This window comes from Sinocyclocheilus grahami, unplaced genomic scaffold (assembly GCF_001515645.1).
Source record: "Sinocyclocheilus grahami isolate Dianchi unplaced genomic scaffold, SAMN03320097.WGS_v1.1 scaffold38.1, whole genome shotgun sequence".
Lineage (NCBI taxonomy): Eukaryota > Metazoa > Chordata > Actinopteri > Cypriniformes > Cyprinidae > Sinocyclocheilus > Sinocyclocheilus grahami.
In genome coordinates, this window is record NW_015505217.1 from 360,141 (window position 1) to 387,765 (window position 27,625).

The 27,625-nt window shown below is 39.8% G+C and overlaps 3 protein-coding genes across 4 annotated transcripts; 2 read left to right on the forward strand and 1 right to left on the reverse strand.

Moving 5' to 3' along the window:
• Positions 1-1,391: 1,391 nt before the first annotated feature.
• On the forward strand, positions 1,392-5,566 carry rag1 (recombination activating 1). Its single transcript, XM_016267534.1, has 3 exons — positions 1,392-1,699; positions 1,805-2,940; positions 3,819-5,566. Exons 1-3 carry the CDS (start codon positions 1,392-1,394, stop codon positions 5,564-5,566), a joined length of 3,192 nt encoding a protein of 1,063 aa, XP_016123020.1.
• A 1,936-nt stretch (positions 5,567-7,502) lies between these two features.
• rag2 (recombination activating gene 2) lies at positions 7,503-10,041 on the reverse strand. The gene is made up of 2 exons (XM_016267459.1): positions 9,885-10,041; positions 7,503-9,140 (listed from the first exon to the last, which is right to left on the reverse strand). Exon 2 carries the CDS (start codon positions 9,124-9,126, stop codon positions 7,534-7,536), a length of 1,593 nt encoding a protein of 530 aa, XP_016122945.1. The 5' UTR covers positions 9,127-9,140; positions 9,885-10,041; the 3' UTR covers positions 7,503-7,533.
• On the forward strand, positions 9,450-25,072 carry iftap (intraflagellar transport associated protein). Of its 2 annotated transcripts, XM_016267461.1 has the most exons (8): positions 9,450-9,511; positions 15,297-15,439; positions 15,530-15,705; positions 19,111-19,185; positions 21,308-21,362; positions 23,841-23,858; positions 23,943-23,980; positions 24,145-25,072. In XM_016267461.1, the coding sequence occupies exons 2-8, from the start codon at positions 15,307-15,309 to the stop codon at positions 24,253-24,255; spliced, it is 606 nt and encodes a 201-aa protein (XP_016122947.1). In that variant the 5' UTR covers positions 9,450-9,511; positions 15,297-15,306; the 3' UTR covers positions 24,256-25,072. The 2 variants fall into 2 exon arrangements, with proteins under 2 accessions (XP_016122947.1, XP_016122946.1); XM_016267460.1 differs by having other exon boundaries at positions 23,841-23,980.
• The last annotated feature ends 2,553 nt before the right edge of the window (positions 25,073-27,625 follow it).

Sequence of the window (27,625 nt, forward strand, 5' to 3'; positions counted from 1 at the left end):
GTGGTTAGCATCCCCCCCCCCCCACCCCCTTCCCGAGACCTCCCATCTCAGGTGCTAAAATGTGGTGGTTATGGACCCCACAGAGGGGTATAAATAGGACTCTCTTCCTATGGAGAGACACAGTGCTTTATAGGAGCACCAAGTGACTGAGATCCAGCCAGGCACTCTTAGATAGAGAGCCTGGAAGACATCTGCACTCAAAAACGCACTAGGCCTCCCTTGTGCCCCCATGCGGAAAGGCCCCAGGGGAGAATTCGCCAGCTGAGCCTCAAAAACAAGGTAGGACAACCCAGCTGACTGACAGACTGAATGCTCTCAGCTGTTTGTGTGTATGCGTGTCTCAATAGTTCACTTCAGAGCTGATAGCTGGAGAGACCCAGTGTGCAAACACAAGCTGAGAGGGAGAAAAAGAAAAAGAGAAAGAGAGAAAATGCCAGCATGTACTCACCATGGGAGTGTTATGGTAAGCGTTTGTTGATTTATTGATCAGGAAAGAGGACCGTTTTACGTTCTCGCGGATGGGATGAGAGCGGAGCGTCACATCGTGACACAGTTGTTTTGAGAGTCTGCAAGGGTTTGACAGCTACTACTAGTCCGAGTGATGTGACTTCTGAGGTAGTCCTTGTTTTTATTTGTGTGTTTATGCAGATCACCACACTCGGGGAGTGACATGGTTGAAACACAGGATAGAATCTGATTCACAGGGAATGGCTGGCATTACAATTTCCCTTCATCAGACTTCAGTCAGTGGCTGTGCATCATAAGACTTGCCTCTCTCTCTTTCTCTCGAGTAATCCATTAAATGCCAGCATGCTCCTCCATGGACTTAAACTTTGGGTTCAGCACAGTAAATGACTATTATAACTGATTGACAGCCCTAGAGGTGTCCATTTAGCAAACTCTTGGTACCTGGGAAAGATGAGGGGCAAAAAATTAAATGAAAGATGAGGGATAGAAAAAAGGACATGGTGGGTCCCTGAGCGGGAGTGTTAGGGAGGAGAGAAATTAAGTTTTCAGCAGCAGATCGATTTCTGAATGCTTGTCTCATGCATTTTACAGAGGCGCTAAATGCCACTTACGGTATAATGCTGTACTCCGGGTCAGACCAAAGCTCTCCCGTTTGGGCTAGGATTTCAGGGCCGCTTTTAATAAACTACGCTTGCAGACCTAAGTAAATCTGCCTGATTGTGTCACAGCCTTGGAAATAATGTTGTTTTGCTCTTCTTTTGTGGATTTGTAAGCCTGAAGCCGTTTTCTATTACACCTAGAATATTCCTTGGCAGCCAAGCTAATCTCATAGTCTCATAAACTCTTGATTCATAAATAATTAATCTTATTCCTTCTCACTTTCTTTTATCATTCTTGAAAGCAGCTGAGACTAAGCTGACGCCATGGAGAAAGGGAGGTGGAGTTCTGAAGATGCTCCCAGAGCCTCCATGCCTGACGAACTGTCACATCCTAAGTTTTCGGAATGGAAGTTTAAGCTCTTTCGGGTCAGGTCCATGGAGAAGGCCCCTCTGCCTAATGAAACACCGGTGGAGAAGGAAAACCAGCCTGAGGTAGCAATGGAGGTGGCAGGCTCTCCAGGCAGTGTTATGAAGCTCTGTTTTGGAGGGAAGAGTAAGGAAAACATGGAGAGTGCTCGAGGGAGAGTGGACCTTAAGCTGCAGGAAATTGATACACATATGAATCTTCTCAAGTGAGTCTAATAATAATATTGAGTCAATTGTGTGAATTCTGAATGTTGTTTTAACTTGTGCACATTTGGAACATGGCAAGATTAATTTACTTGTGTCCTTTGCAGATGCCTGTGTCGCCTTTGTGGCCTTTCAATACGGAAGGCTAAAGGTCCTTCGCATGAAGTCCAGGGAGACTTGGAAGAGTCCAGTCGGTGTGCCTTGCGTAGGATGGGCTGCAAGTTTCTGACCTGGCCGGAAGTGATCTTGAAGGTCTTCAAGGTGGATGTGACAACCGACATGGAGACGGTGCATCCATCTTTGTTTTGTCAAAGATGCTGGACTGCTGCCATGAGGGGAGGAGGTTTCTGTTCTTTCACTAGGACCCAGATCCCAGACTGGAAGCCCCACACCTCCAACTGCGACCTCTGCTTCCCTAAAAAGAGCTCTTTTCAGCGAATAGGAAGGAAGCGGGCTAAACCACTTAAAAGTGCACACAGCCTTCCAAAGAGAATCAAAAGGGACTCCTCAGAATTCTCAGGGGCCAATAGAGTGTGGAGAAAGACCACAGAGAATACTGCGGGATCAGGTGGGAAAGAATGGTTAAAACTATCAGTTCAGAGAGGACAGTGGGCAAAGAATATCACACAATGCCAGAGGAACCATCTGAGCACTAAGCTCATCCCCACTGAAGTCCCAGCGGACTTCATACGTGCTGTTACTTGCCAAGTATGTGATCATCTGCTTTCTGACCCTGTCCAGTCGCCGTGTAGACACCTGTTCTGTCGGGTCTGCATCCTAAGATACAGTCGTGCTTTGGGCCCAAACTGTCCCACCTGTAACCAACATCTAAATCCATCCCACCTGACCAGGCCAGCCAAATTCTTCCTTGCCACCCTCAACTCACTCCCTCTGCTCTGCCCCAGAGAAGGATGCAGCGACTGGGTCCGATTGGACTCCTTTAGGGAACACTGCCTCAACCACTACCATGAAAAAGAGTCTCAAGAAGAACAAACACCTTCAGACCAGAATATCGATGGTTACTTGTCGGTCAACAAAGGTGGGCGTCCTCGACAGCACCTTTTGTCACTGACCCGTCGGGCTCAAAAGCACAGGCTGAGAGACTTGAAGAACCAGGTGAAGGTTTTTGCTGAAAAGGAAGAAGGAGGGGATGTGAAGTCAGTCTGTTTGACGCTCTTCATTCTGGCGTTGAGAGCTGGGAATGAACACAAACAAGCAGATGAACTGGAAGCTATGATGCAAGGTATTGCCAAGAAACATATCACCCACAATATGTGACTGTCAAAGCAGTCGTTGTCAGACAAATACAACTAGAATGAACAGATAATGCATTATTGACTTACTCGCATAAGCTTGGGAGCCACCGAGAATAAGAATATATAACATTTTTACAATCTAATATATGGCATAATTATTTGTTTTCTAGAATGAACTAGTCTAATTTTCACTGCCTGACTGCAGATAATAGTACTCATTTTTCATAGAACAACAGCTTTATGTAATTTTACACAATTATGTTCACATTTGCTACCTGCAATAGATGCACAAAATGAATTGAACACGTCCACAAGGTTATCTACACAACAAAAATGAATGAATTATTTTGTTACATGCCTCACTGTCAATTTAAATAGAATAATCACCACTTTACTGAATATGTGTGTGTGTGTACGTGCACATGTGAGACTCAATACACAATAACAATTCTTGTAAAGAGCTTGTTAGGATGAAAACAACATCAGTAGCCCTTGTATCTGCAAATGACATAGATACTGTTTTCGGCCCCAGGAGAACAGGGCCCAGCTGGTGCCTGTTTTCATCATCAGCCAATAGATCAGTATTTCCAGCCCAGCTGAGTCACCTCTCTTCTAACTTAAGCATTAATAATCTTGCTAATCTAGAACAATTAGGACATATTACATGCTGCAATTACAATCAGAATTCCAGATATGCTAGTGCTCATTTGATAGTGCTCTGAAATCAGTCCACAAACACACATAGGCACATAATCACACATTCAGGTTCACATTTTTTGAGTTTATTCTGGATAAACAGTTATATGAATTCAAACTTTTGATTCTGTCTCACACAGTTTTATTTCCCCCCTGTATTCTCTTTCAGGCAGGGGATTTGGTCTGCATCCTGCAGTGTGTTTGGCTATAAGGGTAAACACCTTCCTCAGCTGCAGTCAGTACCACAAGATGTACCGCACTGTAAAGGCCACTAGTGGTCGCCAGATATTCCAGCCCCTGCACACTCTACGTAATGCTGAGAAAGAGCTTCTTCCTGGGTTCCACCAGTTTGAGTGGCAGCCAGCTTTAAAAAATGTTTCCAGCTCCTGGGATGTGGGCATCATTGATGGCCTCTCTGGTTGGACAACCTCTGTTGACGATGTCCCTGCGGACACTATCTCCAGAAGATTCCGTTACGATGTGGCACTGGTTTCTGCATTAAAAGATTTGGAGGAGGACATAATTGAAGGACTGAGAGAGAGGGAGCTGGATGACAGCATATGCACCTCCGGTTTTACCGTTGTGGTGAAAGAATCATGTGATGGTATGGGAGATGTCAACGAGAAGCATGGATCTGGTCCAGCGGTTCCTGAGAAGGTAGTGAGGTTTTCCATCACAATCATGTCCATCTCCATCCGAGTTGAGGGTGAAGATGATGGCATCACCATCTTTCAGGAACAAAAGCCAAACTCTGAGCTCTCCTGCAGACCTTTGTGCCTCATGTTTGTGGATGAGTCCGACCATGAGACCCTGACGGCCATCTTGGGACCTGTGGTAGCAGAGCGGAAAGCCATGACGGAAAGTCGTCTTATTTTATCGGTTGGTGGTCTGCTACGATCCTTTAGGTTCTTCTTCCGGGGCACAGGCTATGATGAGAAGATGGTTCGTGAATTGGAAGGCCTAGAAGCATCAGGCTCCACTTATATATGCACACTCTGCGACTCAACCCGAGCTGAAGCGTCTCAGAACATGGTGCTACATTCCATCACACGTAATCACGATGAAAATCTTGAGCGCTACGAGATCTGGAGGACAAATCCTTTCTCAGAGTCTGCTGATGAGCTCCGTGACCGGGTCAAAGGCGTTTCTGCCAAGCCTTTCATGGAGACCCAGCCTACTCTAGATGCCCTGCACTGCGACATTGGCAATGCTACTGAATTCTACAAGATCTTTCAGGATGAGATTGGCGAAGTCTACCAGAAGAGCAATCCGAGCCGAGAGGAACGCCGTCGTTGGCGGTCAACCCTGGACAAACAGCTAAGAAAGAAGCTGAAACTCAAGCCTGTGATGAGGATGAATGGAAACTATGCTCGTCGGCTGATGACACGTGAAGCTGTGGAGGTGGTCTGTGAGCTGGTTCCTTCTGAGGAACGGCGTGAGGCACTACGAAAACTGATGGACCTCTACCTCCAGATGAAGCCTGTGTGGCGTTCCACCTGTCCCTCCCGAGACTGCCCTGACCAACTCTGTCAATACAGCTACAACTCTCAGCAATTTGCTGATCTGCTTTCCACCACATTTAAGTACCGCTATGATGGAAAAATCACCAACTACCTCCACAAGACTCTGGCCCATGTTCCTGAGATTGTTGAGAGAGACGGGTCTATTGGAGCATGGGCCAGTGAAGGCAATGAGTCTGGGAACAAGCTGTTCAGACGTTTTCGGAAGATGAATGCAAGGCAGTCCAAAATGTTTGAACTTGAAGATATACTTAAACACCACTGGCTGTACACCTCCAAGTATCTTCAGAAGTTTATGGAGGCTCACAAGAATTCAGCAAAAGCAATGCAGGCCACATTCAACCCAGAAGAGATCCCAGATGAAGTTGACATGCCTCTTGAAGTCCCAGATTTTTGAGCTTTTCTTTGATTGACTTTCTTTAATGGACCCTTTTTCTTGCTAATGAAAATATTAAGTAATTGATTTTATTTCTTGAGATGAGATTTAATATCACGTGTAATGGCTTTATTATTCACTTCATTATTTTTTTTTAAGCCAGTGCATAAACGTGAGCTAAATTGTTTTATGGCAGAGATAAAATTGTATGGGCAGTCTTTTTTCCTCCCCAGCTTTTAGAGGCAAATTGTCTGTGTTTTATCTCTTGCTGCTTGTGAAATATGAGGGATTTTATTGTATTGCCAGGTTGTGACACCTTCACGAATTCATACAGAAGGGTTATTTATGAAAACGTATGAGGGAGTTGTAAGTCACTGAAATTGTATTAAAGGAGCCCCACATTTACGATGGCTATATTAATATATCACACAGGACAAAGACAAAATGAAATTAGGAAACACAAATTGTCTTCTTTGCAGAAGGTCTAAAGAAAAAGGGGTTATTTTAGCAGTGCAGTATTTTGATGGTTTTCAACTGGTCCACAAATGACTATGAACACCCATAGACACTATGCTACAGCATTTGCACATTTACATAAATTTACCCCATAATCTACCTCCGTCTTCAATCATACAGGTACCACAGGACCTTTGTACCACGCAGCTCACACAAACACATTTTCAAATATTCTGGAAGAAATTAGCATGTGTTTTCCACCATAGCACCTATTGAATTTCTTTATTGCTACTGTATGTGTTACAGTTTAGAGATGTGTGGGCTATTCACTTAAACTTGTACCTCAATTTATTAATCATGTTTCTCTTATTTTGTTCAATAGTATCATTGTGTTTATTGTGCTCTCTTAAACTGAGAGGATTTTGGTGATTTACTTTACAAATGTATTTTATTTTATTTTTCAGCTGATTGGTTTCTTTGTGAATTGATATTACTGGTTTCTTTGTCTTGATTTATTTGATTCTTTGATACATTATACAACAATTTCAAATGCTAATTGGTCATGTAATCTCAAGTGACAAATTAAAGTGTGTTTAAATTGCTTTATGTTCTTTTTTATGTGAAATAAAACACTGCATTGCACAGTTTATAATTGTAAAAAAAACTGTTTTGTAGACTTGCACAAAGGCACTGGTAAAGTTCTTGACCCATCATTTTTTCTTTAATTTTGCAAGAGCGTTACAGTGATTGTTGTAATGCATGAATTCATACTTTGTCTGTTTTTAAAAGATTGAGTATAAATGTTTTGTAATAAATTACATTTGACTTATTTTCCTTTTGGGAAATAATACAAATAAATAAATAATCCAAAAATCCAATTGAGAACTTTTTGTCCTATTTTATTTGTTTATTTATTTTTTGTAATATGTTATATAACAATATAATATATGTGTGTGTGTGTGTGTATTGATATATATATATATATATATATATATATATATATATATAAATTCTAAGCATAAAAACACAGTTACAATATATTCCATGAAAATGATTTCTCTTTATTTAAGCAGAAAAAAACAAGCTTTCCCCCACATTTTAAAGAAGAAATAAATCATCAGTTTAACAATAACAAAAAAGACTTGTAAAAAATGCTTGTAGTTTCTTAATACTGCAGTAAGCATATTCATTCAATTAATAATACATTTCTGTTATTTCTATGAAAAAAAAACACATACAATTTTCCGTTAATATAAAACAATTAAAACACATAGTTATATATATATATATATATATATAACAGAACAGGGGCCAGTTGCATAAACTGTTTAGACTAGTCTTAAAAAGTTAGTCACCTAATTTGTTTTATTCAAGACTGGTCATAACTTTTTTAATTCAGTTATGAAAAGGTAGATTGTTCAAAAGTAAGACTGATTACCCCTTGGCAACTGCTAGTTGGTCAAACTAGTTCTTAAGACACAGTCTTAACATGGTGGCTAAATTTATGCAACTGGCCCCAGAACAACGACATTTCAGTCAAAAAGTCTCCGCAGAAAGCTCTTCTTAGCTGGGGTCATTTTCATTGAAACTGGAGCCTTGCGATGGGTCATTTTCATTGGGACTCTCTTCACTGGCATCATCTGACGTGGTGGAGTCATCTCCTGCTTGGGCAGGCCTCTGTGATCCAAGCAGAAGTACTTGCTGTTGTCTTGAGAAAGGTGAAGCAAAAGGCTTTCGGGGAGCTCCATGCACTGGGCATGGACCCAGTGTCCACCTTCACCTCTGGAGCAGAAGATCATGGCAGGTCTGGTGAGTTCAGTAGAGTAGTAGGGCTCCCAGGTGTTGGGGTCCACCTGGCAGGTTAGACAGCACTTGATCCAATAGCCTGTCTGAGATTCATCCTCCTCGTCTTCCTCATTGTAGGTGTCACCCTCTCCATCACTGCTATACTCCAGCTCATGAGGTTCTCTGCCAAAGTACAGCTCCTCAGAGTCTTCCAAAGGTGCAGAGTCCTCAAAATCAGTGGACTCCTGGCTGCATCCCTGAGTTGATGTTTCTCCATTTTGTTCCTTCTGGAAGCTCACCTGATAGAAATGGTAAGCATCTGGCGGAGCTGGGTTTCCTTCAGCGGGGATTGCAATCAAGGCACTTCCTTTGCCCAGGCTGCCACCAAACCAAGTACGGCTGTGGGTTACCTCGCTGGTCCACTGAGGAGGTTCACGAGGCTCCATGTGGACTCCGACATCATCCAGGCCAATGTATGTGCACTCCATGCGCTTCTGAGTCTCAGATTGGTAGCCACCCAAAACTATATACTCATGATAGCCAACAGGAGCAACTATGGCACTGGTAATGGTGAGACCTTCAAGAAGAACAGTACAGGTGAGGACAGGGCTTCCTAAGAGAAGCTCCACACGTAGGCGGATCAAACGAGGTGGTCGGCAATCAGAGTTGAGAATGTGACCGCCAAGGAAGTAGACACAGTCCTCTCTCGCAAGAGCTACATGAAACGACTGGCCGTCCGTGAGCTCGGGGAGGGTGTGGGCCGTACAGCAACCAAACTCTAGGTCAATAAGAAAGACTTGTGGTGGACAGTCCACCACGCTGTTCCAGTTTTCCGTGGTCCTTTCGGTGGGGGGCATGTAGGACCTGCCGCCAAACAAAACGCAGGCGGTCTTCCCTCGGCTAAGGATCACGCTGAGGGTGTGGCCATATCGAGCGCAAGGAACATCTCCAACCAGCTCTTTTTCTTGACAGCAAAATGTGACTTTGCGATTACATCCTCTGCTGTCTACACTTAACATGTAGAGACTTGAGGACAGCTCATTGTTGGGTGTTCGGCCACCATGAATGAGGTAACACTCAGGACTGCCATCATGAGGCTCAAAATGAGCTATCGCAGGACATCGGAGGGGAGGGAGATAACAAGAGTTGTTTGAAAATGAAATGGCACGCAGCTTAAGTTCTCCGTTTTTTATGCGTACACCAAATATTCCAGTTGGACATGAGCGTTTTGGCCAGCCCTTTTGACCAAAGAGATAAACATCACCCTCCAGCTCTAATAAGGAGAAGCCTGGTTGCAGAAGGCCAGCACAGTTCACAGCAGTCAGAGGCTGTAAGGTCATCTTTTTGCAGAGAACTGTGTAAAATATAAATGAAAAACAAACATTAATTATTATTCATTTTAGTAGTTGTAGAATATAAACATTTTGTCAAGAAATTCACTGTAAATTGCATAGCTTGACTGAATTAAGACTAGCATCATATTAAGAGTAATAGGATAAGGTTTTTATTATTATGATCATAATTAATCAAAGTAATGAAGAAAAAAAATGCGGAACCATATATCCCTTTCCCTGTTTCCCTGATAACCTAGAAACATTCCCACAGGAAATTGGTTGTAGTTTTCCTTATTCCCGCTTCCCTCAGAGAATCCCGTTCAGCTTGCAATGAAACTACATTACCCAGCATCCAGTGCGAAACTGGCGTTTCTCGTTCTACGTTTAAACGGTACGTCTGAGATGTTTCTTTCAACTCTGAACGCTGTTATTCTCTTATTTTCTTCTTAACAGTGATCAGCGTTTCTCAGTTTTACACTTTTTAGATTCATTTTAATGTCTTTATATAATCAATTTCGCAAGAAAAATCTTGTTAGACAAGTAGGCAAAGCTCTGGCTGTCATCCCTAACGTTAGTGCTACACTATAAAAATAGCCTAAAGATAAGAAGCTTTTAAATCACTATACATTTATAATAATTATATTAGGAAAATCGTAAGTACATAGGTGTTTATTTTCTATAAGGCGCAAGAATTTCACATACATTTCTAAATATTTCATTCATAGTCTTAGGATATTGAGCTTAATAACATGTATATTTCTTACCTTTTGGTCAATGCACTCCGAAAACTGAGAGCTGTGTGGTGCTGCTAACTTTTATTTGAGATATTAAGGCAAATGGCCTAGTGACAGTGGAAGAGGTTCAGTGTTTGTGAAGGTTGACTAGCTCATCTTGAGGTTAACTGCCTGTAACTGCTGCTAACAACAGGTGTCTGAGCACAACTCGCACAAGTTTGAATGAAAACAAGCACAAACTCAGTGCATCATTGGTCTGTGTATTAATATAGACTTCATATTGGTGTTTTACAACTGATGATTTATTCGCCTAAAAGATTAATCCAGAAAATCTCATAAGAATTTATATGGATGGTCTTTCTTCCCAAATGAACACCACTGACACTATGTATAATGTAGTTTGATTGGAACGTGTTCTATTAATATTATCAATTATATTTTGAAGGTTTTTAAGAAAACAATATTATGAATATTGTTCAAGAATGCATTTAATTATTTTAAAGCGATAGTAAAGACATTTATAATGTTATGAAAGATTTTTATTTCAAATAAATGACATTAGTTCAAAACTTCCTAATCAAGGAACTCTGAAAAGAAAAAAGTATCATGTTTTCCACAAAAATATTAAACAACTTCAACATTAATGATTATAAGAAATGTTTCTTCAGCACCAAATCATCCTATTAGAATGATTTCTGGAGGATCATGATGCTGACAATTCAGCTTTGCATCACAGAAATAAATTACATTTTAAAACAAATTCAAATAGAAAACGGGCCTCAATATTGCGGGGTTTTTCCCCCAGTATTTTTGATAGAGTAAATTCAGCCTAGGTGATAGCACGCATACATCACGGAGACGTCTTTGATGTCTGCATGATGCATTTTTTAGATTGTTTGGACATTTCCTAGATGTTCAGAAAATGTCTTTAAAATTTTTATGATTTTGAATGCATGTAAAACTGACATCTTAAAGACGTCTGTCAGATGCTTGTACACAGCAGATGCTTTCCAGATTAAGTGATCTTTAACAGACATCTTGCAGACATATATTAAGTTAAAAACAGACATATTGCTGCATATTTTAGTTAAAACTCGCATAACTCAAATAACTAAAATATCAAATATATTTTAATTGGCTGTAAATGTGTCAGGTTGCACAGATTTTTCACATTGGCCTGATTAGGCCACGGTGCAATCCCACAGATTGTTCTTCTTTCATTTTTTATGACCTGCATTCATTTTTTATGACCTGCATTCCACACTATAATCACACTCTTCATAATGCATCAGTGACAGTGTAGCACGTCTCTATGTAATGTGCTGTTAAAATAGGCTCCTCTGTGTATCTGAGTGGTCTGTGGCGTCGGGTTCGGTGAGGAGCAGAATGATTTCCTCTCATTACACCGAATAACGAATGCGTGAGTCACACATCAAATTTTGGCTGGAGGGGTAGCTCTGATTTGTAAAAATACTCCTTATTTCCCGCAGGTTTATATTAGCATTAACTGTTTCTGCTTGGCGGCTCTTTAAAGGCGACTGTTGTTGAAAGAAAGAAAGAAAGAAAGAAAGAGAGAGAGGGAGAAGAAGAGAACAGCTGTGCCTGCCTCATTAGCATAATGTTTTTGTGTTTCGGGGGTCTGTGTGCAAGCCCTCGTGCAGTTGTGTGTTTGTTTTGAGGCCAAAAGATGTGTGTGTGAGAGCGCAAAACAAAGACACGTAACCACGAGTGCCTGGAAGAACAGTGAAAAACACAAACAGCGGAGCACCTGTGTCTGAAGAGCAGGGCCATGAAGAGGAGGCTCAGCGACTCCCCTGAGGCGCCACACAAAATAAAGAATTCCTTCGGTGTTTCCAAGCGCACTGGAGAGCTTTATTCTCCCGCTCAAGCGCACTTACATGCCAGTGTTCACACTTACAGACGCTGTAAAATAAACCTGTTGAGTCCTGAAACGGATTTGCATATGGTGGCGGCGAATGAATGCAGATGTTTTCCAGCTCTGTCACAATGAAACAGACGCGAGGGAATGGAGAGGGAGACTGAAACGCAACAAACAACAAAACTTAAATGCTTGCATTGTAATGAACGAAGATATTTCTATCAGACTACTTGGCTGATAAGGTTACCCACCTTATTTTTTTCAACGCAGAAGTAAGCTGTCTTCTGTGCGAAAACGACTTCGATTCATAGCCGCAAAGTGCAGTAGCTAAACGGTAAAACGTTTTTTTTTCGCTACAAACCAGTGTGTTTATAATTAAAACAATACATTAGAATAATATGCTAAGAAACACCAGTTTGCAATATCAAGCAGCAAAACAAGCTGTTTTGTACAGCTAAAAATAGCTGGAAGCCGGAAGCCTGACACATTAAATTGAAAAATGGCCACGTCCACTCTTAAAGGTGGGGTAAGCGATTTCTGGTAGCCAATGTTGACATTTGAAATCACCAAAACAAACACGCCCCTACCCCAAAAGGGTCTCGCCCCTGTTTTGATAGCTCCGCCCCACACATACGTACGCAACCCAGGCAACGATTAGTTCTGTGAAACAAAGCAAAACCAATGTTACACCGTGTCTACACCGGACGCGAGTGGCGCGGCGCGACAAAATACTATAAAACTCATAATGCTGTGATGCTGTTTACACCATAGATATATATACATATCTATGGTCTACACTGTATGTGGCGCGGCGCGACACGACAAATCCCCGACGGAAAACTGCTGCTGCATTCTATTCATGACGTATTGACACATTTCAAATGATTTTTAACGGTCGCTTTGTCGCGTCCAGTGTACTAAACAGACTTTAGCTGTTGCGGCACAGACACGGTGTTACTCACCTATCGAGAAGAACCAAAGCAACCTCGTCGTCCGATCGCAGGCCTTCCGCTCCTTGAGTTCTCTCCAGCGCTGGAAAGCTGATCCGATATTTACACAGGTCCTATACTTCTTGCCTTACTGCCTTAAGCCTTCGTTTGTTCCGCAGACGGTTTACTCTTTTGTTTTTTATCTGCCATATCTTCTGTCGCTCGGCTAATGTCTGTCCTGTGCACTGAACTCTCTCTCCTCCACATCATGAGTAGACACGCCCCTTACTGCTGATTGGCTACAAGTTTTGCTATTGGGCCCGAATCAGTTTTCTAAAGCGTTTTTGAAAAATCGCTTACCCCACCTTTAAGGAAAAATAAGGTGGATAGTAGCCTAGACCATGTGTCTGATTCATGTTAACGAATCAATTTGTTCAGATCGCTAACATAAAATGGAAATTTACCCCTTTTCTTTCTTAATGCACATTCCTTTTAAAAAAATTGTAAAGGAAAACAGTGTGCTGACAAACTTCCATTTCTGCTGATGTCACGCAGGCCATGCATGCTATTGGTTATTGTCTATAACTAAATAGCTACTTGGGCAATGTTTTAGAAATTCACAATCAGTTTGTGACTTTTTATGATTGAATAGCCTATAAAATGCATCAGCTTATGAAAGTTAAACAAGTTGCAGATGTCTTTTGCCTTTTCAAAAAAAAAAAAAAAAGAAAAAAGTTAAACCAGATTCACAGATTTGAGTCATCCTTCAAAAGTCCTTTCAGAGGACCCTTGCAGTTTTTTTCCCCAAATATTCTTTTTTGCATTTTGATTGCAGTGTCTATATTTGAATACAGTAGTTCTTACAGTCTGCTAGGACTTTGTGAAGCGATTCTTTTTGTTCATGTTCAAAAGAAGGATTCATTCATATATCAGACATCACTATAGTTGCACCACTAGTAATGTAGAGATATATTTTGAATAGAGTAGAGTGTGCAGAAAAAACAAGTTTTTTTGGTATTATTTATGCTATTACAGTGTTTATTATTAATATTTTGAGTTAGCTTTTTTTAAGTTTTCATTCTTATGCATTCCGTGATGAACATTTGGCAGTTATTATGATAAGTATAGAAAAGTTGATATAAAATTACTGATACTATTTCCAGTTCATTTGTCATACTGGAAATGGAAGGTCAAGTCAAATGTCATATACTGCACTTCAGGGCAAATCTGGTTGTTTTGTACATATAGAAACTGTGCATACTGTACACAGTCTATATTACATTCTGCAGAAATAGTAGTATGGGAGTATTCCAAGAGAGAAGGAAGAGGTGGGCCAGCAGTACAGCTGAGGCCTGAAGCCATGCAAGGATTTGCGCTGTATTATTGATAGAGGAGAGTAATTAAACTCTAGTGTAGCACCTGTTTCTGTCCCTGCTAATGTTGTGCCACCTGAAGACGTCTCTCCCTAGGGCGTGTTCGTGATGAATGACACAGCGACAGCTCAGAGTTTCTGACGATCATCACGCCATTCTTCATTATATTTTAATGTCACGGCAATCACTGCCTGTCCCCCTTCCCAGCCGTCATTGATTGTAATTAAGCTGAACTTCAAAATGATAATTTCATTCCAATCAGGGCTAATGCAGCTATAATGCATATCGCGAGTAATAAGTGACCTGTAAAAAAGTGCAGCCTAGTAGGACCTCTTCATCATTTACTTTCGTCTGGTTCAGGCTCTCTGGATTTGCATGGCGTACGCAAATGTCTCTTTTAAACAAAATGTGCTTTATGTAGGTGGTAAAGCCCAAATTATACTTAATTTTCTGTATGCGTAGCGAACATGTGCAGCCGAACACAAAGCCTTTAGTTGTCGAATCCATTTGATAGTGTACTCAAACGCATGTGCTCTAGAAAGCTTCATCTTTGTCCAGTGTCTGCTCTATTTTTCTCCAGAAGTTATGATGACTAATAAAATGACTTTGTACTCTTTTAAACTAAAATTGCAGCTATCTCATAAACCCCTCCCTTATGAAAATTAAACATGGTTTTATTGTAGTAAAAGTGCTGTAACCATGCTTTTTTTTGCCTTTTGATTACTATTTGTATAACCACAGTTTTACTACAAATACCATGGTTAAACGATGGTTAGTGTAGCAAAACCATGGTTAATTCGTGGTTACCATGGTTTAACTATAGTAATCATGGTTTTTTGGGTTTTATTTGTAGTAAAACCATGGTTATTTTTCGTAAGGGCTCACACAAGCGCTTTTCAATGCAGCCATCTATTGTTGTTGCAGTCTGCTATTTTGTTGCTGTTGTTACATTTTTTTGAGTTTTGTTTTCTACTGTTAAACAACGGTCTGGGCCAGTGTTGCCACCTTGTGGAACAACTGATTAATGCAAAATAAATTCACTGCACATATATGACCTGTGCGTACAAAGCACGTGCATTTACAAAAATCAGGTGGTGTGTGTGCAGTGCGTGCATACTATTCTGGTGATGAAATTTGTGTTGCGCACTGTATGAAAACCCTTGCAAAACCAAAGTACACTTAATAGTGTAATGTTCATTGAACCAGGCATATCTCTCACTCTGTTTCTTTTTGTATCTCTTTATTTTCTGAATGTGGATAGGTTTGACAGGATGCCAGGTTTAGTTAACGATTCAGTTGTGGACGACCATGACCAAGCCATAACTGAAGCTCTGGAGCAATTCTGCAACTCCCCGGAGCAAACATATGAGCAATTCCTGTCCACCTTCACGCACTTGACCCCAGGCGAGCATACTGAATGCCACATACATCTTCTTTTCTCTGATACGTCCATGATCCTTCAACCGTGGTCTTTACTGTCGTATCCCATTGCAGAGAATGTGAGGGATCCGGGATTGACTGCTCCTAGAGGACATGAAGACCCGTCCCAGAGAGAGATGGACAGCAGCCGAGAGCGACAAAGAGAGGATGAAGTGACAGAGATGGAGGAGAGCGTATACCGCAGGATGGGACAGGCGAATCGCTGCTCACCGACTGCTGATCAGGAAGAGGTCAGCACCTTATAGATCCGAACTGCTCGAACCGACAGTCTTTACTGGGAGAGGTTCAGACAGACCTCTCCTTCACTCTCCTTCAATCAAAGTTAAAGTTTTCTGCATTAGCTCCTGCTCTGTTTATCAAACACACACATACAGGTCCTTCTTATGTATAATTGGCTCTTTTTTCCATCTGTCATTTTTGTCTTGCCTTTTTAATGGTGTTTCCCAAGGCTAACATCTCTATTGCTTATACTCAGGATTAAGGGTAGGCACCATTTGTGAAAATGGGTGGGAAAAAATCCCATAGACTTACATACCTAAGACATATGAGGGGACTAGAATATTATGGAGATTTGGCCCAGTAGGTATCTATGTAAGAATGTTTTCGCAACCACATAGAAACAGGCTAAAATTTCCTCTGAAATTTTTAGCAACCATATAGCCACTCTCTGACAACCACCCAGTGCAACCTAGCATCATGGTGACAGATTTGGTAAGTAACACTACCGTTTACTTCAGAATGCAACTACCTAGCAATGGCCTAGTATCACCTGTAGCAATCACATAAAAATATTAAAATTGACTTGCAACCTTATTGCAATCATTTAGCAGGACTCTGGAAACAATGCATAACCACCTAGAATTATGATGATTTTTGTGTGGTTAAGTGCAACTAAAATTTTCTGCTGAATGCAATGGCCAAACAGCCACATAACAACCAGTTAGAAATGCACTTAAAACCTATTAACAACCACATAGCAATGGTCTGGCAACCATGTATAATCTAGTTAAGGGTTTTTTTTTGTAGAGTTAAAGGTTCAGTATGCAGTATTGATAGCTAGCGGATAAAATGGGTACTGTAGTCCAAATTCAAAATATTTGAGAGTGAGAGAGTTGTTTCTCCCGCTCCTTCCTCCTCAGACTCGACACTCATGCAGGTTGCCAGATTGAGGTCACACTACAGGAACGAGCGCAACTGATAATGGAAGGCGATGAGCCTTTGTTGATGAGTTGGTTTATGTGTGTTTTAATATGCCTCGGGTCACAGAGCTTTTTCGATGGATGCCAAAGATTTTTAGGTCGGGTAGAATCTGCGATCTCTGACCCAGTAAGTTTTCTTCCATGGCTGCAATACACTGTGTTTTCCACCATCTGCCATCACAGGGCGTGGAAAAATTTACTTACAGCACCTTTAAAGGGATAGTTCCCCCAAAAATGAAAATTCTGTCATTAATGAATGTCATTAATGTGTTTCTTCTGTCATTATGGGGAAGTCGTGGCCTAATGGTTAGAGAGTCGGACTCGTAACCCAAAGGTTGCGGGTTCGAGTCTCATACCGGCAGGGAAAAAATGGCTGCCCTTCGTTCATCTTTGTTCATCTGATGAAATCCGAGAGCTTTCTTACCCTGCGTAGTAAGGCAATGGCACTACCATGGTCAAGGCCCACATTCAAGAAATACACACGCGTGCATCGTGGTACTCTCGTGAATGATGGCGGAGACTGACATGGAGGAGAAGAAATTGTTGAATAAAGTTATTTTCACACAAAGTATTCTCGTAGTTTCATAAAATTAAGGTTGAACCACTGATGTCACATGGACTATTTTAACAATGTCCTTACTACCTTTCTGGGCCTTGAACATGTCTGTTGCTTTGCTGTGTATGCAGGGTCAGAAAGCTCTTGAATTTCATCAAAAATATCGTAATTTGCATTCTGAAGATGAACGAAGGTCTTACGGGTTTGGAATGACAGGAGGGTGAGTAATTAATGACAGAATTTTCATTTTTGGGTTAACTATTCCTTTAAGCACCACTCAAGTTTTATCAGAATGCAGCTAATTGGCAATGGTCAAGCAATGACACATCTACATGCTAAAATTCACTTAGAACCTATTAGCAATCATATAGCAATGCTCTGGCAACCAAGCATAACAGCCCAGAGTCATGGTGGTGATCTGGTAAGCCCACTCATGTTTTCTTCTGAAAGCGATTATCTATAGTAACCACAGATCAACATGCTAAAAATTACTTGTATAAGCCTTTATAAACCAATGCTCTGTCAGCGAATCACAACAACCTAGCTTTTTGGTGGAGACTTTTGTACATGCATTCTGAAGAAAATGTGCTTGCAACATCACTGACTATTGCAAACTCCTATAAAACACGTTTCTTCAGCGAGTGTCCATTATAAAACACTTGCCAGACATGCAACCATACTGAAATGTGCTCGTGCAAAGAGCTATCAGAGAGCGCACATACAGTACACGGTATGTTTGTATGCACAATAATAATAATGGACTCGCGCATGTCTTATAATGTACGACTCCTGTATGTCACTGTAATCGTCTTTACCTCCATTGCAGTCATCATCCATGTAAACTTTGCTGGTAAGATACTGGTTTGCTTTATTCAGCCCATACAGACTAGTCCTGAATTCATATTTCTTATTAATAGAGGTATGATTGTTCCCACCAATCACTGCACAAGTTAAGGTTGCGTATGCGTATGATGACGAAATCACGGTAGTGCTAGCCCTCCTGGAACTCATAAAGATTGCATTGCAGTGCCTTTGTTTGGAAGCCAATGAGAACAGTCTGGGCGATTCTCAGCCAGAGTGAAATTGTCCAAAAAGGGGTGGTACTCCACAAAATGTGACTTGACGCTGATTGTACTATATATCCAGAGGCAGAACAAACAGTCTAGAAAGGTGACAATTGTGGTTGAATGTGACCGAAAAAAAAATCCTCCCTTTCATACTTTGGTGGTACATCGCCCTATCACCTTAATGAAGAAAATGCCCCTCCTAGCAACCATGTAGAAACATATAGCAAAGCTCTGGTAACAACAACCTAGCTTTGTGGCTGAAACTTGTTATATGAAAGCACCACTTTCTTCAGAATGCATCCACCTACCAACACACTGAAAATGGCATGAAAACCCTTAGCAACTTAGCATTATAGTGGTGTCTTTAGTATGAGCAAGCACCACTCAAAATACTAAAAATATTCCCCATTTTTCTTTATGTTCTGTCTTTTTGATGTGTTTCTTCCTCAATACTTTTGGAATTCTCCTCTCAGCGTATTGGATGGCTTCATTGCAATGTGTGTTTTGCTTATCTGTCTGTCTGTGTGAACGGTGCTTAAGATTCCCGCCTGGCTTGTGTATTGATCTCAGTGGGGCTCTGGCGAGCCACAGCACTGGTTACTGTCAATAACGCAAAGCACATCAGCTAACATCCCAGGCTAGTCGATGCTAAAAAAAAGCCTCTGCATTATTTAGCTCCCTGCCACCAGGAGAGAAAAACAGCTGTATTGATTATAATGTTGTTTTGATTGTAATCACACCGATTCACATGGCTGCTGTCATTTCAGAGCATCATTAAATGAAATGAGATGGTGAGTTTGTGTGTTTGAATAGGTGCTGCTGGATGGCGGTTGTGTTGGAGGAAGACTGGGCGGCCCATCAAACTCTGTTCCAGACAGACCTGTGAAGGTAAACAGTTATTTGGAGATGCCTATAATCTGAGATGCCTATAAACATGCTTTATTTCATTCAGAACCAAACAAAGGCAATGTTAGCCTACTTAATAATTGTGTTTATAAGCTCATTACGGTATGCTAAGCTAACTTCAACATTATTTGGATCGATTGAGTTCAATCTAATAAAAATAGTTATGCTATTGTATTTTTAAGTTCATTAGAGTAATGTTGGAGTCTAGACTTCAATTTAATAAAAAAGGACTATTTTACTTAACATTACTGAGCTAACGTTAACGTCAAACGCTGCAATCAAGACTTCGGTCTAATAAAAACGGACTATTTTACTTAATATTGTGTGCTATGTATTTTAAAGCTAATTAGGGTATGCTAAGTTAACATGAACTTTAAACTGTTGGAATCAATTGAGTCAACACTTCAATCTAATAAAAAAGGAATGTTTTTCTTAATGTTCTTGTGTTTATAAGCTAATTAGAGTATGCTAAGCTAGTGTTAACATTAAACTCTGTTGAAGTCAATTGATTCAAGATTTCAATCTAATAAAATGGGACTATTTTGCTTAATTTTTTTGTTTTGAAATTTTAAGCTAATTAGAACATGTTAAGCTAACATTAAAGGGGTCATATGATGCGATTTCAATTTTTCCTTTCTCTTTGGAGTGTTACAAGCTCTTGGTGCATAAAGAAGATCTGTAAAGTTGCAAAGACTAAACTCTCAAATCCAAAGAGATATTCTTTATAAAAGTTCAGAGTCAGCCACGCCCCCCTAAAACGCCTCATTCTAACACGCCCCCACATATCTACCTCACTATGTGGGAAGATTTGCATAACGCCGCCCAAATGTTCACGCAAAGAAAGAAGGCGTAACTTTTAGTCTCACTGTAGTATTGTTGACGCTGCAGCCATGTCGTGAAGAGCTGTGTGTTTCGTTGTGAAAGCGAAACTAATTTGTTTGGTCTTCCAAAAGAGGACGATATCCGCTTCGTCATGCCTAGAGCTGATCTGTGCTGGTCGCTGAGGGAATACATCAACTTTTACCGTGGACAAAACGGAGTCCAGCCCGGGGCAACATGTGGCTGCCGCTCATTTGTCGCATCCGCCGGGCGCGCCGTTCTCGAACCCCGCCGCCTCAGCTCACTCTAGCCCGGCCTCAGCGCACGCTAAGCCGGGGCTTCCCCTCACGCTAGGACACTGTGTTTTTCGTTGTAAAAGCGAAACTACTTTGTTTGGTCTTCCAAAAGAGGACACGACTACAAATCAGTGGTTAAGTTGTATTTACAACACTGTTCCAGAACAGTTTAACCCAAATATCCAGATGTGTGCAGCACATTTTATGGAGGACTGTTTACTGATCCTGGGAGAGTAACGTTAGACTACAATGCCGGCAGTTCTGACTCGCAACGCAACGCATAAAAAGAAAGTATAAGTCATTATAATCAGTAATTATGTCCCCACTGGATGCAACAAATGTCTCGTTTGTAATGGGTTTTAATGTTTTTGAATCATCGCTCCGGCCGGACACGGCATCGACAATATGGTGAGGGGCGTAACATTTCCGTCTCACACTTGAGGTATTCGGCCAATCACAACGCACTGGATAGCTGGCCAATCACAGCACACCTCGCTTTTTCAGACGATGAGCTTTGTAAAAATCGACGCGTTTCAAAAAGGCGGGGCATAGAGGAGAAACAATAATGTACAGTATGTGGAAAATAATGTGTTTTTTTTACTTTAAACCGCATAAACACATTTCATTACACCAAATACACAAAATAATGTTATTTTTAGCAGCATCATATGACCCCTTTAAACTGTTGGAATTACTTGAGTTAGAATTTCACGTAATATTTACCTGTGCTATGCATTTTTAAGGACAAGAGTATGCTAAGCTAGAAACATTCTGTTGTTATAGCTTAGAAACATGTTAACATTAAACTTTATGGGAAGTGCTGTTAGCTTAGCAAAACTGTTAACATCTAACTGCATTGTACAAATCAGTTGTGAATGAAATTTTTGTGTGAAGAACAATGTTTCTGTTGAAGACTAATTTGCTAATTCTAATCAATTGTAATTGTAAAATAACTGTTCATAAAATATATTTTTTCCCCCTCTTGGCAGTTTGATAATTATCTGGGAGATTCAGAGGATGAAGAGGAAAATGCTGACACTACAGGTGTTTATTACTCTAAAACGTAACAAATTCAAATACTTGACACTTAACACAGTTTATTTTTGTTGATTACAGTGGCCTAGATGCACATTTGGAGTCTTTATTTACATTTTCACAAATTATTTTCTCATGTAAAGCACATCAATTCTCGTCATCTTTTTTATATTTGACAACAGCTTCAAATGGAATTGGATCTATCACAAATTCATATAAAATTCACATAATAAACATTGACATGTTGGCATCACCTGTATGGGTGTATTTTAAAAATGGGAATAGCGAGGCATGCTGGTATAAATATTATTTTCATGTGCATATGTAAGGATTGCATGGGCTCACCTTACCTTTAATAGGGTTTAGTGGATATCATGTGCATGCCATTTTTTGTAATTAGAGCTGTCATACAGCTTGATTTAAATATATTACCATTTATTACACATATTCAATGCATGCAAATTCCAAACCGCTCCCTCGTCATTAGAGCCGGGGGCGAGCGCTCGCTTGGCGAGGCTTAACGCTTGCTGTGCAGGCTTGTAATGAGTCGCTCTTTTCTGCAGTGCCAGAGAGGCTCATTTAAACTCCAATGACCAGTTTAATACAAAAATAAATAAAATAGTTGGAGGAATGAAAGCCTCTTTTGATTGGAGAGGCTTACTGTTCAGAGCAGGGCTTCCGTGTTTTTCGGTGTGTTCTTACGGGTTTGAAACAACATGAGGGTGAGTGATTAATGACAGAATTTTTATTTTTGGGTGAACTACCCCTTTAAGAACTATTGCCTTTACTTAAGGTGTTCAGCGCCACACCGGCGATCGGCATCCAGATGAATCTTAAAGTGGGTTGAGGGGAAGGCGGTTTTGGTCAAAGCAGATCAAGGCTCAAGAAGAGCTACCGGGTATCTACAGTTTTAGTGAAACACGCCTCTGCTCGCCTGTCAGGGAGGTTCACGGCACGGCGTAACAGCATCAGCCTTCAGATTCATTAGCGGCATGAAGCTTCTTCCCGTGTTTCTTTAGTGAGCTGGTTAATGATCTTGTTTTTGAGACCACCTTGTTCTGAAGGCCGTGGGTGTGTGGGGATCCTTCACTCATACACATATGGTGTTTGCATACACTCAAACAAACATGCAGAAATGCACGCTACACCCTCAGATGCCTGGTCCTCACCCAGCAGCTGAGACTATGGCTTTCACTGTGCCAGTAATTAGCTGTTTAATTAAGATCAGCATCAGCTGAGCTCTTGCCAGGCCTGATTTCTTTGTCTCACATACACATACACTACTGCAAAAATCCACTGAGAGACGGGATGTAAACAGCTTATTAGCACATCAGTCCTTCTTTTATGACATAAAGTGTAAGTTCACTCAAAAATTTTTTATTTTGATGTTGTTTTAAACTTTATTTTTCTGTTGAACGCAGAAGATGTTTTGCTAAATGTCCGAGTTGCTCTTTTCCAGAAGGCTCTAAACTCCCAACATAGGCTTTCAAATATACAGAACATTTGAACTCCTTCCAGTCAAGGGACATTTGTAAACAAAAAAACAACTAAAAAATTCTGACATTTCTTTGTGTCAAAGAAATCACGCACGTGCACGCACACACACACACACACACACACACACACACACAAAGCAACCTAAATTGTCCACCACACTTTGAACAAAAACTACATATAATTACATATAAATGTATTTCATTTTCATAATTTCAATTAATTCTGGATAGTCTGGTTTAGTAATTAATCTCCCAAATCTCCGCCTACGCTGAGACTTTCACTTGCTCACAAGAAACAGCTAACATGAAAGTTTCTTGTGCATACACAAAAGTCTCAGGGATTATGTATTTTTGCAAATTTGACTTTTTTCACTTTACGACCTGTAACAAAAAATAGCTTGAATTTTCTTTTTCTCACAAAAGAATTATTGAATGGCTTCAGAAGACACAGAATATTGTCTGAAGTCATATTTTTTTGTTATACTTGGAGCTTGACAATCATCCTCTTTCATTATATGGTAACCTGCAACACAGACATTCTTTAAAATATCTTCTTTTGTGTTTCACGGGAAGAAAGAAAGAGTTTTGAACAACAAGAGGGTGAGTCAATAATGACAGAATTTTTATTTAAAAGAGACAGTGCTCATTAATCTACAGTCAAGTACTGTAAATAAGCCAGAGTTAGCCAAATAGACTAATTTTCATCGGTTGCCTCGTCAGACTTTAAGGTGGCAACCTAAAATTGATCACAAATAACAATCATAGTTGTTTACAGTTTATAAAACATGCATCAACACTGGAAAACTGAGCATATGAGCTGTAGAGAAGAAAACAAATGAACAGATTTAAATATACATTAGAACAGTATAATACCAAATCAACAGATGAATACATAAACACTACCAAAGATAATGATGAGAGTGTCAGAGATATACACATTCACTTGTAAAAGAAGAAAAAGTTTGTAATGAATTTTGTTGTGTGTTGTCAGGCACATGTACGCTACCAGGTGAGATTGAAGAAGATCTGATAGCTGTCTCCTCTTCATTGCTCTGTCACCACACACTGCTGGAGATCTCCTCTACTTTCACAGACCAGAGGACACACACTCCCAGTGCAGCCGAGAACCAGGTACACACACACACACACACACACACACACACACCCACCCACCAACCAATGCGTCTCTCTGAGAGCAGTCAAGCTTGGGAAGAAACTCAGGGACTGAGATGCCCTTTTCTGTTGCATTTCAGAGACTCTGTAAAATCCTTCATTAACTTTTTTTGTCATTCTAGGATGAAAGTGAGGAGGTTGTTCCTTTCCATCTGGATGAGAACTTTGATTATGATAACGTTGTGCTGTCTAGCAAATACACCATCCAGGAACAGAACGGCAGACCATCTTGAGCTGTAAATGTAAATGGCAAATGCTTTTAAAAACTCTGATTTTTACGGAGTAAAGTCCTTGTTAACATGATAGAAAGGTTTTTATTTCGCCAACGAACTAGACGGCATTCAGATTGGCTGTTTTGAGTGATAATTCTGCAGTTTGTAGCATCTGTACTACTCAATTAAGTATGTTAGTGTCTCTGTTTTCAAAGAGACAATTAAATTTAATACACTCAGTCCAGTTTTACATTTAACTGACAATTAGATGAGCAGGACCAAGCTAGAAACTGGAAATAAGCATGAAACGGTGTCCACAACCCATATTTTTTCCATAAAGTGACTTCTGAGAGAAGACATGGTTCCTTTATAGAAATAAAATAGTCAGTTTTATTTATTTTGAAAGTACTTTAATTTGCTTAAACCAAAAGATGTGTATTTGTCTTTTAGTCCAAATCAAATGTCATTATGATTATTAATGTTGTTATTATTTTACAACTAGCGAGGCTTAGACGTTTTCATTTTCTGACTCAACAGCTCAAATTGGTGGCCTGTGGTGCAACTCTTTTTCTTACGTACTTGGAAAAGTAATTAATTGCTCGTTCTGTCTTACTGTGTTTTATTCACTGGAACAAAACGCTCAGTTTTTTTCTGTCTGAAAACCTCCTAACCTGAATAAAAGGCCAAAGCATGATGGTCTTTGAAAAGAATTTGCTCCCCTTTTTCTTGTCTTTATCATTTATTTTGACATTTCTGAGAATGTCCATGCGTACCGTAAAAGAGTTTTCTAGCCGTTTCCCAGCATGTCTCCTCACATTTTCACCACCCTTACCTTCATTTCCCGCTTTTTTGTCTTTTTTCTTGGTACTCTGTGACCCAGAGTTTCCAAAGAAAAAAAAGTACTGTAACCTTTTTTTTTTTTTTTTTTTCAACCTGTGCTAAAACATCAAGGGAGAAATGTTATTTTCCCAAACTTTAGTGAGCTGCCTGTGAAGGGAGTTTTTAAGGCGTTTAAATGATTTTGCCTCCTTTACACTTAAATAGTTTTAATATTTTTATATTAATATTTAAAAGTATTTTAATGACTATTAATAAAATCTTAAGAAATATATACTGATAATGGACAATTTTAAAAATAATAAATATCATTTTAATTTTTTAAATTTTATATAAAAAATGTTTTTTTATTTAAAATGTAAAATGCAGCCTCTCTAAAATTATTATTATTATTTTAAAGATAAAGTTAGCCTGTGATATTGGCTAATATTTGTATAAACCGATAAACGCCACTTTAAAAAAAAAAAGAGCTGATTGCCGTGCATTATTCTTCACATATAGTGTGATCTGAACCCTAAACACGTTTTGTCAAAAAAGCCGGTATTGTCCACTTTCAAGGCATCTCGAGTTCACGTTTTACTGCTGAAGCCGACAAGCACCATTGTAACAACAACAACATTTGTCAGGCATCTACATTGTCATCTGAGGAGATTACAAAGATTAAACAAGTGTTTTTTTTCAACTCTAAAACATGAAATGTGGAGTTATCTGCTTTTGCCAAAAATATGACTGTTGGAGTTATCTGCTTTTGCTATAAAACAAACTTTTAATATGTAAAAAAAAACTTTCAATGAACTTTAATTTTGTAAATGACCTGTATTTGTTTAAGTTATTATTACTTAATCAAAACAACCCAACTGCAGTTTGATTGATATTACTTGGAATGCGCAATAAAAAAAAAAAACGTGATTTCTGAAAAAAAAAATCTTGGTTTTTGCAAATTAACTCTTCATACATATATATATTAGGGGTAGAACGATACATGTATTCGTACTGAACCGTCACGTTACGGACCTCTCGGTTCAGTGCATGAGGCCTTACAACGAATACAGGCAATTCACCCCCAATCCAGAAGGGGGCGCCCGCAGCAATGCATCCAGATCCAACTCCTCCCACCTTACATATACCTAAACCTACCCGTCTCCACCCCTTGATCCCTAAACCCACCCATCTCCACCCCTAAACCTACCATCTCCACCCCCTAGATGTGGATCCAACCCCGCCCCCTGGATCTTTGTTCTGCAGTGAGGGGCTACTGATGAGTTGTGCAGTGTGCACTTGAAAACAAAGCCCACTAGACAGTGACTATGTGCTGATTCTGAATGCGTCTCTCACATAGACTGACAAAGGAGTATACATTAAAGGCTTGTGCACTCAACTGTTTGCGAAATGGAGCTTTGCTCTCGTGCATCCCACCTCTCTCATTCACCACTAATCCAAATATTCCATATTTGCGATAACGTATCTGAATGCTAAACTATTATTTATTATGTAAATTATAGGCTTTGTGTTTCAGTCGCGTTCCAACGGTGACACAGAGGCGGGCGCACTGATGTTTGGTTCACTGTATTTTATTTTGATAAAGTACCAACTGTGCTGTCAAGTTAGCAATGCTGGAACTGATATGTTGTGTGTGTGTGTGTGCGTGCGCGTGCATGCCGACGCGATCACTACAACTGTTTCCTTATACCAGCAGAATCAACTTTAAATACTTAGTCTTATTAATAATGCATCACTGTATAAAGGTCTGCTTTTATTTGTGTACACTCACAATGAAAACAAAACATTGTGCTTTTGTAAAATAAAGAAAACAAATAGGATGTCGGTTTCTGCCATTTGAGTTTGCTTTCTGTGAACAAATTAAGCGTGTCACAAAAATGAACTGAAACTCGGCATATATAGGCTACGTTGCGTGTCGCACTGTTTTTTTCTCTTGTTTATCTGTAAACTAAATCAAATATATTTCAAGAATTTATTCCTTGTATGTATATATGTACTGCAGATTTTATATATATAACAATGTAATAATATTTAGTATTTTCATCTAGGTGGAATTTTTTTTTAATTTGTACTACTGTCTGTTAAAAATAAATGAAAAGAAACCAAGCATAGTAGAAATCGTATCGAACCGTGACCCCAGAACCGAGGTATGTACTGAACAGTGACATCTGTGTACCGTTCCACCCCTAATATATATATACATACTATTTAAATATAAGGAACAGCATTTATAGGGCAGTTAATTCCAGATTTTGTTGCTGATTTGCAATTTAATTGTGAGTTGAGCAAACCGTTTTTGAGATTCCCTGTCACTTAGATAGAACTTGGTCTTGGATGCCCGAAATAGCTGCCAGGAGGTGTTGCAAATATGGCCGCATTATGAAGGTGTCATGTCAGTCTTATGCACACCCCTTCAAGTAAAGTGTAACCGAAATAAGATATATTTACTAATTATTATTATCATTATTATTATTGTTATTATTATTATCTTTATTATTTATATATATATGTATATATATATATATGTATATGTGTATATATATATATATATATA

Coding starts and splice junctions, on each gene's coding strand:
- iftap (XM_016267460.1), top strand. CDS start 15,307: ATGCCAGGTTTAGTTAACGATTCAGTTGTGGACGACCATGACCAAGCC. Junction 15,440..15,529: donor CTTCACGCACTTGACCCCAG/GCGAGCATACTG, acceptor ATCCCATTGCAG/AGAATGTGAGGGATCCGGGA. Junction 15,706..19,110: donor CGACTGCTGATCAGGAAGAG/GTCAGCACCTTA, acceptor GTGTTTGAATAG/GTGCTGCTGGATGGCGGTTG.
- rag2 (XM_016267459.1), bottom strand. CDS start 9,126: ATGACCTTACAGCCTCTGACTGCTGTGAACTGTGCTGGCCTTCTGCAA.
- rag1 (XM_016267534.1), top strand. CDS start 1,392: ATGGAGAAAGGGAGGTGGAGTTCTGAAGATGCTCCCAGAGCCTCCATG. Junction 1,700..1,804: donor ACACATATGAATCTTCTCAA/GTGAGTCTAATA, acceptor TGTCCTTTGCAG/ATGCCTGTGTCGCCTTTGTG. Junction 2,941..3,818: donor ACTGGAAGCTATGATGCAAG/GTATTGCCAAGA, acceptor ATTCTCTTTCAG/GCAGGGGATTTGGTCTGCAT.